This window comes from Callorhinchus milii, unplaced genomic scaffold, assembly GCF_018977255.1.
Source record: "Callorhinchus milii isolate IMCB2004 unplaced genomic scaffold, IMCB_Cmil_1.0 Scaffold24, whole genome shotgun sequence".
NCBI lineage: Eukaryota > Metazoa > Chordata > Chondrichthyes > Chimaeriformes > Callorhinchidae > Callorhinchus > Callorhinchus milii.
Genome location: NW_024704765.1, coordinates 3617475 through 3630343, shown reverse-complemented (window position 1 = coordinate 3630343; position 12869 = coordinate 3617475). Strand labels below are relative to the sequence as shown.

Below are 12869 nucleotides of genomic sequence, written 5' to 3'. Positions count from 1 at the left end.
CTAAGTGCCTGAAAATGTAAGATACATACAGTTTTAGAACATTTTGCACGCTCTTAGATCTTTAGACAATGGCTTTAAAACAAAGGAATTTCAGGTTCCTGGAGCGCAAATCCAGTGAGTGGCTAATATGGTGGGATCCAAGATCTCGATCTGCCTGAGGGCAATCACAAGGAGTGTTCAAGGACAGATTTAATTTAAAATTCAGGCTTTTACCAATTCTTGTCTGAATAGGAAACTATCTTTGTAGAGCCTTTCTGAAGGTGAAACAGTCTGTGCAGGAGGGAAATGAAGCTTTTCCATTCATAAAGTGGTGCGAGTTATCCTCCCTTCCTCCGGTCAAAAGAAAAACAGTGCGGCTGCTTTAAAGTGCAGCCAATGCAAAACTAACCAACTCATTTCAATCAAAAACTGGATTCAATTTAGTGGTTCATCAAGTAATCTTGGACACACATCTCCCCTTGAAGTTCATATGTTATGGTGGACATCTGGCTCGTGGGACACTGGCTCTTTGACAAGCTGAAGACAAAAGCTGGAATCCGACAGGTCAGCAGTCAAAGGCCACGAGCCACAAGCCCAATGTTCCAGGTCCATCTTCTCTATTGAACTGGTGTAGGGTCGGGGTCTGGGACACTTATATGTAAGTCCATTAGATGCACTGAATATTGAATGGAATGCTAAACTGACTCCCATTGTGGACTTTCTGGTTAATATCTTTAACACATTTCCAATAAGCTGTTCAGAGATTACAGTCCTACCCACTTATGTTGACATATCAGGGACCATTTGAGTTTTGTAACGGCAGAGGTGGTTTGTCGACGTAGGCAGTCACAAGCGGACAATAAATATTTTGTGATTAAAATTTAGTAACAAATATTTACATGTATTTTCATAGATTTATTTTCAAAAGAAGACATTTAATTAAAATTCCTGAACCATTTATTTCTATGCATGTTCGTCACTTTATTTATAAAAAAATTGTTAACTTATTTACAAAAATAGTGATTTTAAGAGTATACGGACGACATGAGTAGTAATAAAACAAGACCTTTAGTATTGTTAGGGACCTAAGCAATTTGTTGACATAAAAATAAACTGTTTCCTCTGGCGGGTGGGTCGGTAACTAGAGAACACAGATTTAAGATAACTGGCAAAAGAACCAGGAGAATTTTTTTTACCCAGAGAGTTGTTACAATCTGGAATGCACTGCCTGAAAGGGTGGTGGAAGCAGATTTAATAATAGCTTTCAAAAGAGAATTAGATAGGAGTTTTAAAAGGAAAAATGTGCAGGGCTATGGGGTAAGAGTGGGGGAGTGAGACTAGTTGGTAACTCTATCAAAGAGCTGGTACAGACACGATGGGCCAAATGGCCTCCTTCTACGATTCTAAGTGTGCTAGAGTTTATGTCAACGTTACGATTTTAGTATTAATGTGCAGAGAAGGGACCTGGACTTTACATTTCTGCTATTATAAGCAGAATTTTGACATAAACAGGTTCAAGATAAGTGGGTAGGACAGTAGGAGCCATGTGGAGTAGACCCCTGAGCTAATGAAGTTGAGGCAAAAAGAACCAGGAGACAATGGGACAGACGCTTGGTTGAAATGTGATGGCATTAGGAATGGAGACTTAAGATGACCAAACCCTGTATAAAATGAAATGCATCCAGTGTTGCTAGGGTTTGGGGAAAGAGGAGGGAACAGCACCCATAAGGGTCACCAGTTGAATAAGAGACACATTTTACTAGAGGGGTTCGGGGAGGATCTGTGCAAGAAACTAAATTGCTGGGATAGAGTGGACAGTCTCTGTTAAAGGGCATTTCATTATGTAAATTGTATGTGCAGTACAGTAGACTACAAACAGGCCGAGTAGGGCTGTGGCCCCTTCAGGATTGGGAAAGAAAACAAGGCTGCATATGTAACACATTACTGCTGCGTTATATCCAACAAGTACCGCCCGTGAATAGCTCTAGGAAAGTAGTGAGAATCAGCATGCTTTACAAAGTGCCAGAACCATAGATCTCACACAATAGACAACTGAAAGAGACACACTCCTTTTTCCTCTATATCTTGCATACCCTTTTTTAAAAAAAAATCAATCTTCTAGTTTGCTTTTTGAATTGTGGTTATTCCTAATTGTTTAAGGCAAACAATAGAATAAGTATTTCAAAAGTAGTTGACTATTTCACAGCCACCTGTGCAGTTGCTGCTAGCCATGATTTAGGGTTTTGGATACCTCCACACACTTACTTACCAGTAACAGTGTATGAGTAAAAATAGAACGATGCACAACAAGGCAAGATTTTTTTAATTAAAAAAAAGTGAATTTATTGGAGATTTAAAAAAATTAGAAATAAGAATCAAGAATCAAACTTATAGTAAGGTGGAGTACTAGTAAGAGTATCTTTACTTGTGGAACAAATGGCTTACTCATTAAACGAGCTGGAAAGGGGAATGTATCTCTTCATATTAGTTACATTAAAGGTCTTGCCAGAAAAAACATTTTTAATCAAAGAAGAAAATGCAGAATAACTGAGTAACTCTGTTCTATTGGCAAGAGTCTTTGGATAAAGGCAAAACTGACCTTCTAACTTATTTTTCAACTGCTCTGTATTAGATATGGCTCCTATCCCTGTGGCTCGGCTTCAGGGCTTAAGACAATTGGTTTGAAAACTGAATGTACCGTTGAAAAATGAAAATCTGATAGCTACAGGAGCACTGCTATGAAAACATTAAGATCTGAAACACAAAATGGTTTTGCTTGCGGTTGCAAACCAGAGTTTGTGCTTTTTACACTGTATCCAGATTGCCCATCGTAAATAGTGTTACATGCACGCACACACAGTACAGGTGCCATTAGAGGAGTTATCTTTGGGGGGGGTGGGGAGCAGACCCTAAAAATCAGACAATTCTGCTGGTATTATTTGGCCAGCGCAGATCACAAACATGGTAGATTGCACAGGAGAGAATCCCTTTGGCCGAGACATCATTCTCACAGGTGCCTACATGCTCGAAAGCTTTTCGTTATAAGAGTCAAATCTCAACAAATTAAAAGTCAGGAAAACCAGCCACTTTATAACACTTGTTGCCTCTAGAGATAAATTGAGAGTGTAAAAGTAGTATTCACTGAGAAAGAGAAGAGAGCATAGGGCAGCATTTCAGATGTGGGTGCCGTTTCAACTCACCAACAGCAGAGTCATTGGTGCATCCCCCCAACTCCAAAAACAAACTGCTATTTGTAATCCTGCTCATTAGATGTCAAACATTCCCCCTTCTCCCAAATATTACTGTGGTGAACTAGAACTGGTAGATTGTGAATATATAAACAGAAGTCAATTTATTGATATTGATATTAATATTCAAGGAATTAATGCTTTAAGTGCATTTTTTGTAATTTAAAAATAAACTTACATTGTCCTAACTTATTGCTGAAATCTAAAAATGTTGAAAGAAAAAAAATCTTGTCTAAAAAATCTTCCTATCCTGAGGAAACAATGAATAACTTGGCCCTTGTTTAACTGTTGTCACTACACTTGACTAATTACCTGAGATGCAACGTTATAAAGCAACTGAAAATTGCAAGTTCTTTCCTTATTGCAAATGCAAAACAAAAATCTACCTTTTTTGAAAAAATACTCGGCCAAAATTGTACTATTAAGTTTTCATAGCGTGTGTTTCAGAAGCAAGATTTACAATTTACAATTCCTTAATGAAAAATACTCTCCTATCCCAATCTCCTCAGCCAAACCACAGCTCATTGAGAATGTATCACAGACAGAGGGAGTCGTCATGAATTATTAGCAGTAGAAAGGATTTACCTCACGGAGCGAGATGTCTGTCAGAGAGAGCTCACTGCTACCTTTTACCCCACATCTTTTAAAGCAAGGTTTGTGTTTAAAAAGCAAAATTATGCTAAAAAATGGCTTTGGAAAAATCAGTCTCAAATCCAAGCTCCCACACATTGTGCTAATGTACAGCTCGAAGTGGAATCAGGTGCAAACTTAGAAGTGATTCCTCGTGGTTGAAAAATAAATGTAGAAGATCACCATTACCTCCATTTTAGCCTTAATAAGTAGTTCCAGAAACACTGATCAAACAAATCCTTTGACTGAACGCCAATTGACCCTGCAATTAACAGCAAGGACTTCATTACCAACCTGCACATGGCTTTATTGTTTACATCCAATTGCAAAGCTATTTATGGCACCATAATAAATAAATTGCAGAAATATGCCTGTGGTGCTTTACATTGGTTAGATCAGACTGCAGCATTTCTCAAGACTCAGATAGCAGAAATAATGATACCTCGCAAGCTATTCCTCCACTAGCTTGAGCTCAGGTCTAAATTAAAATGAAGTGGGAAGAGATAGCAATTGAAAAAAAATCAGTCCATTAACAGGCACCTCAATTTAAATTAAACAGTAATGGAGAAGGGGGATAAGGGCTGATGGAAGCAAACAACACTGTTTATGAAATTTAAATACGTTTTTTTAAAAAACAAGTCACAGAAAGCCTAAACTTCTCAAATTTGTAAGAATTCTTCAATCCACTCTGAAGTCGGGCTGAAAGGCGGCTTCAAAATCAAGACTGAATTAAAGAATCTTCCAAAATTCTAAAGGATGTTAACATTTTAATATGTTGGAACGAAATCTGTGGTTTTCCTTTCGATTAACAGGTGTTAATGATCACATTAATTAGTGCTCAGGATGAATTTTCGCCTACAAAAACACAATCGCTACACCTTACAGTGAATCCCGTGAAGTACTCGAGACATTATGAAGTGAAAGGTGGTACATCAAAATGCAAGGATGACTACTTGGACAAACATTCTAAGCTCCACACTGAACCCGCTGAAACGCACTAAATGGCCAATAGGTCGGGTGAGGCACAGTGGAATGTCACACAGAATGAAGCAGGTGCAGCAAGCATTTTGGAGCTTCAGTTACTGAAGTGGATGGACAGCCAGATGATGAAATATCAGAGGCAAACGCCTCCAGTGCACATCAGGATTGGAGCAAAAGAATAATTACAAAAGGAACCTGAAATTCAAAGGGGTATTTCTTTGGCTGTGTATGCTATAATTTGGGGAGGTAAATCCTAACCTTCTTAAAACTCTTCAAAGTTCATACATTTTAATTGGCTGTTCCCCTCATTACCGTCTAACTCAAATTGACCATCAACAAACCTTTTTTAAAAAAAATAAGATTAATTTTTACAAGGGAAGGGTAAGATATAATTTTGGGAGAATTCAAATGCCCATATTATTACGATAGTACATTTACTCCTGGAGAGCTGAAAGCTTCTACAGATCATTTAGGATTACAGGGGCATGCTTTATATGCAATATTGGTGGGAGTAATAATCATAAAATAATAATAATTTAGTCACTCAATCCATGACTATTTGTGGGTTTCTGCTATGCCGTGTTTCTCCCACAAAATGTACAGTCAGTTCACTTTAAAGTATATTCTGTGAAGCGCTTTGAGACGTTTCAACGAAGTGATAAGGCGCTATATCAAATGCAAGGATTAATATTGTTATTACAGAATCCTACAAAATTAAGTCACAAAAGGGCAAAATGACAGAAAGCTTTATTTTGGAACATTTTACAAAGGAATATAATTGAACAATTTCTATCCTGCTCGGGGGGAGAAATTAATAAAAGTGCTGCAGTCTTCAGATGGATCAAATAATCCAATATGTGGACAGGGAATGAGTCATTGCCATCAAATCACAGCTTCCAGTCTCAAACAAGAAATATAGTCTACCCTAATTAAAATTCTCTAATGTCTGTTTTTGAAGGAGGGCAAGTGGACAGGAAATCATGGGTGCCACCCAGAGACAACTGACTGCCTATCTGGTCAGTCAGGATACCACCTTAGACTGTTGGCAAGGGTGAAGCTCCATTTTGTGAAACTGTTTTATCAAAGTGATTGGAACTACTGCTTAAGGCTTATTAAAATTGGCACAAAAAAACCTTGAAGTGTACAAAGTGAATTGGGCCAAATACCTGGTGGTGGGCTGTCCGAGGCCCTGCTGCAAACTGAAGAGAAGTGAGAAACACACAAGGGAAAGGCACACAGAGTCAGCAAGAACGCTATGACAGACTAGAAAACTCAAAGCACAAGCATTAAACCACAATTCTAATGTACTGCTACGTCAGGTAAATATCAATGCTTTCCACAATCAGAACCACAAGACAGGGTCGCCTTCAGCGCACCACCGATCTAGGTTGATTTTCTTACGCGCAGTTTAATTTGTTCAGTGAACTGTGACTTTTCAAACCTTTGATGCACATTTTTTCTCTCAATCAGAGGTTTAGGATTTGCATCAATATTCAGTGCACTAAGAAAAATAAGCGATTTACAGTGAGGAAGACACAGCCACACACAATGCAGTGAATAATGAGAAAATCAAAACCTTTCACATTTTGGTTTATTTTAGGAGGAAAGGATAGATAACAATTGGAAAATCTACATTTACAAAAAGCAAAATCCTGACAGGAAACGAAAATTGCAAATACAATGTAATTGCATGCAATGCAAGCCACTACAATAACTGAGTCCCGTGCCCACCTGTCACTAGTCTGAATTCCTGGCATCTAGCTTTATCCCCAGGAACATTCAGCCAATTCATGTCTGGCCTACTGATTTCAGCAGGGAGTAAAATGGGCTGAATGCTTCTGCCACAAGACTACACACTGACCCTCAGCTAGGAACAGCCAGCCACATTTAACACAAATAGGCAGATGTAGAAACACAGGCACGTCTCCCGCCCGACCCGCCCTACCATCGGTGGCCGGGCTTTCAGCCTCTATGCCCCCTCTGGAACTCCCATCCCACAGTCCATTCGCCTCGCTTCCTCCTTTGCCTCCTTCAAGGCTGGTCTCAAGACCCTCCTTTTTGATTGTGCCTTCAGTCGCCCTCCCACTAATCTGCCTTCCCTCACCCCTACCCCACCCCTCCCTCATGCTCAGGTCCTCTCCCGTGACTGTCCAGCGCCTTGGGACGACCTCCTGAAGTGTGCTCCATAAGCGTAATTTTGTTGTTGTTAATATTGTAGAGAAAGAGCTCCAGGGATGGAGGGAGTGAGGGAAAGGGCAGAGAGAGGAAAGAAGGGAAGGAGGGAAGAAAGAAGGAGGGAGGGAAGATGTTACAGCACAGAAGGAGGTCATTCGGCCCATCGTGCCTGTCCGGCCCTTTGAACGAGCCACCAATTAGTCCGACTCCCACCCCATGCAATTCTCATTTCAAAGCTACTATCGAAACTGCTTCCAAAATCCTTTCATGCAGTGTATTCCAGACCGTAACAACTCTCTGGGTAAAAAGAAAGCTTTCTTGCTTAAAATTAATTCAGTATTTTTTTTAAACAAATGGTTAAACATCTAGGGAGAATTTTCTTTCTGCTCCCTTGGCCCAGCAATGAAGTAGGTTCTAGGGGAACATTTGAGGAGAAAAACTTAAAACTAACTTTTAAGGAGATGGTACAAAGAAATATCTTTACAGATATAGAGGAAATGCTTGCCATAAAGCATTTATGCTTTGTTTTAAGCACTATTAAATTCTTTTAAAAGGGAATTAGACAAATGCTTGAAGAATAAAGTTAGCTGGCTCATGGAGAAAAACACGAGTGCAGACTTGATGAGTCAGTGGTTAGTTTCTGTGCTGTAACATTCTATCACTGTGTTGGTCACTGCACTGCACTCCATGCTTGACTCTTCACTACTGGGAAAAAAACACACTCCCTCCTCAACATGTAAGGAAGGTACTTTGAATGGAACGTATTTTGTCTGAACTTCTCCGTTCAATTGAAACAAAGACATTCAGCCCATCAAGCCTGTTAGCCAGTTTATCCCATTGTGGCAGATTATTTAAACCCATTCCACACTCATCTTCAAATCACTTAATACCCCAGCTTCCCAAGTACCCACCCCTATTACAATCCCGATTGAAATTGCATCTACAATTTTGCATCTACAGCATAAGAATATAAGAAATTCTAGAAGAAAAAAGATCAAGGTCCATCTAGTCCATAATCTGCATGTTGTCCCAAACTCACTGTCTATATTCTACAATGTTATTTCCTAAAAGAAAACTATCTAATCGATGATTGAAAGAATCAACACTTTCTGCTTCGACCGTCTCCCTAGGGAGCCTGTTCCACAGATTCAATATTCGCTCACTGAAATAGTGTTTGCATAGATTTGTTCTGAATATACCCCCCAAGTGTGGTGGGGCGCGTGTGTTCTACAGTCTTGCCTGTGTGAAGGTGATGTTGATGTATAATATAATAGTTAATCCAACACAGAACTTCCAACAATAAAACAAAAAGCGTGACAGTCTGCAATTTTAAAAAAAAGATTTAAAACATGGTTGATAAACGCACATTTCTAATTTGCCCAGTTTCTTGTCTGTGACCCAATTTCTCTGCACAGTCAGTGCATGCAACTGGCCCCAGCGGGCTCACGGACTGCCCAGCAATCATTCTATGGTGGAAAGCAGTGAAAGGAAAATGCATTACACCAAAAAGCAAGCCTTTAGCACCACAGTCATTAAATATAAAATGAACCGGGTGCTGTTGTGGCCACTCCCCCTCCCCCCACCCCCCTCAGGAGTAACATACCTGTCTAGTCTGCTGTTGCGGCGTCATTGTCTGTGGATTTTGAGAGTACACGAGCGGAGCTGCATTCTGGCCAGTGGGGAAAGCAGCCTGTGTGAGAGAGGGGGGCACATTTTATTAACTAAAAAGGAAGATGCCTGTTTTGGTTGGTGTAAAGTATTGATATTCACGTATATGGTATAGGTCAACAACACTTTTGAATAAATGCACTTTCATAACATTTACATATCTAACAATCGTTGAAATCAGACCTCGATTACCCACATCTAAACAGTCCGATTTACAGCTCACACACCCGCTGCATCGCAAGCGACTCCATGGCATAACCTCTGGTTTCTCCATGGAATTCCTTGACTGACCGGCAAACAGTCATAACACCTCAGATCCAAGCTAAGAATTCACAACTCTTCAACACAATAGAGGAGAGAGAGTGTCTTGTGAACAAAAAGAACTTATGCCACGAGTGGTTTTGCTGGCAACCAAACCACAAGAATTCTCATGCACCAAAGGCAATCGAGCTAATTTGCAGCAACTGTACGCAGATGTCCAGCCCTGCTGAGTAAACCACACAACAACTTCTTCCCCGTACAAAGCTGTACAACTCATGACATGCCTCTACAGGCATATTACATATGTTACTCAAAGAAAGATAAATATCGATTCCACTAAGCCACTTATTTTCAAAAGTACTTTCTGGTCTGTGCAAACATCAGCAGTTACTATGTATAAAGAAGCTGGCACAGTCACAGACACACAAACTGCACAGATAATTCAAACATTGTTAAACTTATTCCTGGGTGACTGAAAGAAAAGGCCGACACAGGCCACCTGAAGAAGAACGATAACTCCTGAAGAAAACGCCAGCAGGGAATCGGTATATCCTGAGAGCACAAACCCCTCGGGATCCAGGGTACTTGCTTACCAACGACTGATGCACCATTGTTGATCACTGAACTCAGCACCGGGGGTACAAGTTTGCAGCGCTCGTGGGAAGCAGATGGAATCCTTTTCCCTGGTCTGCTTAAAAAAAACGTTCCTGATATACCAGCAGAAAACACTCAGTAACCAGAAGAAAGTTTGTAAGCTCAAACCAGCTGAAACGCAGCACGACAGGGCAGCTTATTGAGAATACAAGAGATGTACAACAGCAATGCGTTGCTGTGGTAAAAGCTGATCCTGACTAAACCTGCGCTGCTCGATCCTTTCAGAGAAATCACATTAAAAATAGGTACTGTGGGCAGGATGATTCAGTGAAATTAAATATTGACAGAATGTACACAGTATTTACAGGATGTCACCAGCCTGTTTCCAGCACATGCTGTTACCATCCAAAACACTGTCCGCTATCACAACAGCCTTGCTGACGGACACGCTGTGATCATTAATATGCTGGCAGCTCGAATGGTCACATTGCTGTTCGTCATTCAGAAAGTTACACAAGAACATTTCGAGTCAACATATTACTCTCCCCAATAATCTTGGATGGACAAGGACTGGTCACAAGACACGAATGGGAACAAACTCTGACAACTCAAGCAACTCAATCTTATAAACACAGAATAAAGAAAATCAACTGACTGTTCAAAAACCTGCAAGACAACTACGGTCTGCAGGAGTAAAGCTAAGTAACTACTTTGTGGTTCGGGATGAGATATTACAAATCTGCTTCTGACTGCCTCTTTGGGAGGGCATTCAATCCACTTTGACACAAGTGTTTTTCCCACTGTCCTGGCCAACAATCCTCCAGATTAGTTGGTCATTCACCTCATAGTTGTCTGTAAGACTTTGCTGTGCTCAAAATAGCTACCACGGTTATCAATAACAATCACTGTAAAGATTTTTTAGATACAACACAAAATTACATTGCTATAGCGCCTTTCACTTGGGAAGGACGTCCTAAGGTGCTGGACATTCAGGGATTTGGACCCGAGTTGGGGGTTGGGATCAGGGAGGGCAGGAGGGTGGCGAAAGGCCCGGTCAAAGAGGAGGGTTTTGAGATATGCCTTGAAAGAGACAAGGAAGCGAGGCAAAGGGAACGTGGAATGCAGTTCCAAAGGATGGGGGCAGAAAGGCTGACCATCGATGGTGAGTTGGGCCGGGCGGGTGACTGCTGAGTGGAGGGAGCGGACAGGTTAATATGGGGTTAGCAGGTTGCAGAGGCCGGGAGGGGCAAGGCCATGAAGGCCCTTGAATATGAGGATTTTGAACTCTATTCTCTGGGGGATGGGGAGCCAATGGAGCCGGGCAAGGACGCGAGCTGCAGAGTTCTGGATGATCTGCAACTTGTGTTGGGAAGGCTGACAAGCAGGGAGTTGGCATAGTCGAGCATAGATGTGATAAACGCGTGGATAAGGGTTTTAGGCAGCCTGAGGGGTGAGGCAGTGGCGGAGTGATGTTGTGGAAGTGGGGAAAGGCAGAGCGGGTTATGGCACAGATTTGGGGTAATTGAGGTAATTGAGGGTCAAACAAGGTGCCAAGGTTCCGGACTGGCTGGGTGAGGTGGAGTGTGCATCCCACCTGAAAACCTTCCTCTTCAACCGTTCAACCGTTGCCACCTCTCCCCCTGCCAGTGTTAAACGCTCTGAGATGCTACCCGGCGTGGAGGGCGCTGTATAAGTGCAAGTTGTTGTTGTTCTTGCCTGAGGTGAGGAGACGCTGACGCTGACAAGCCTCGGTCTTGTTGACGTTCAACTGTAGAAAGTTAGGTCTCATCCAGGACTTGATGTTTGACAGACATTCTGTCAACACAGCAGTGGTCCTGGAGTCAAGGGTGGAGGCAGAGAGGTAGGAGTTGGGTGTCATCTACATACATGGAAGTTGATCCCATGTCTGCAGATGATGTCACCAAGAGGGAGCATATAGATATTGAAGAGAGGGGACCAAGGACTGAGCCCTGAGGAACGAGCACAAGATGGTGCGGGGGCTAGAGGAGAAACTGTTTCTGGAGATGAAGTGAAGACGTTGTGAGAGGTAGGATCTAAACCATTCAAGGACAGAACCATAAAGTTTGAGGTGAGAGGACAGGCGGTGGAGGAAGATAAGAGTGGTCAATGGTATCGAAGGCAGCAGAGTTCAAGGAGGGCAAGGAGGCAGAGGGAGCCCTAGTCACAGATGGACAAAATGTCATTTGTCACTTTGCTGAAAGCTGTTCCTGTGCTATGGGCAGCACGGAAACACGATAATAATAATAATCCTTGCATTTGATATAGCGCTTTTCACATCTTCTAGATGTCTCAAAGCCCTTCACAGGATATGGTGTAAAGCGAATTGACTGTATTTGTGGGCGAAATGCGGCAGCCATTTGCACACAGCAGTGTCCCATAAACAGTCGTGGATTGAAAATGACCAATTTATTATTGTTTTGTTTTTTGGAGGGATTATTATTAGGCGTGTGGAGTAAGGAAACTTGCCCAAGGTTTCGCCCTGCCCGGGAATTGAACCCAGGTGTCTCGCTTGCAAGGTGGGTGCTCTAACCACTGAGCTACAGGACTCCACGATTGGAGGGGTTTGTGAAGGGAGTGGCAAGAAAGAGCGAAGCTGGAAAGCAACAACTCGTTTCAGGATTTTGGAAAGGGAGGTTGGAGATGGGGCGGTACTTTGAGATATAGTAAGTACTTTTATAAGGAGTAGTTAGTCTGGTAAATGACCTATGGTTAAACTCGAACGAGTGGCCCACATTGCAGTCCCACGACGCAGTGAGATGTTCTCAGCAAGAGGGCACAGAGGATGCCAGCAAAACCATGGCATAAGTTACTAATTTCAAAAGATAATCTCCCATATTGGAGTTGTAGCGGTTGTTGATTGATTGGCGAATCGCTTTTCCAGGGATAATAATCCTTCAAAACATAATAATGATTTGATCACTCAGTCCATGACTGTTTGTGGTATCAGAGCTTTGGGACGTCCTCCCAACGTGAAAGGCGCTCTATAAATGTAATTTTGTTGTTGTATCCTGCTGTGCTTAATTGGCTGCTGCGTTTCACCCACAAAATATAGTTAATTCACTTTACAATATATTCTGTGAAGCGCTTTGAGACGTCTCAAAGACGTGATAAGGCACTATATCAAATGCACGGATTATTATAATTAGAGGAAAGAATAAAATAAAGTCCAGGACGACACAGACAACAGGGCGTTCTAACATATGGTGTAAATTTATTCATGATATATGTATTAGCAATACATACAGACGTGCAAGAGGCAGACCCTCTCCCTCAACCACCCCATTCTCAATGCTGACACCAGGAAGTCAGGTC

The 12869-nt window shown here is 41.7% G+C and overlaps 1 protein-coding gene across 2 annotated transcripts in view; it reads right to left on the bottom strand.

The window, feature by feature from the left end:
- Positions 1-12869, bottom strand: part of LOC103181383 (eukaryotic translation initiation factor 4 gamma 3) — a 122240-nt gene that overhangs the window by 68235 nt on the left and 41136 nt on the right. For both annotated transcript variants that reach the window (XM_007897827.2, XM_007897830.2), the window contains 2 exons: positions 8617-8703; positions 6005-6037 (listed from right to left, as the gene is read on the bottom strand). In XM_007897827.2, coding sequence (XP_007896018.1) covers positions 6005-6037; positions 8617-8703 — 120 coding nt within the window. The remainder of the gene's footprint in view (positions 1-6004; positions 6038-8616; positions 8704-12869) is intronic.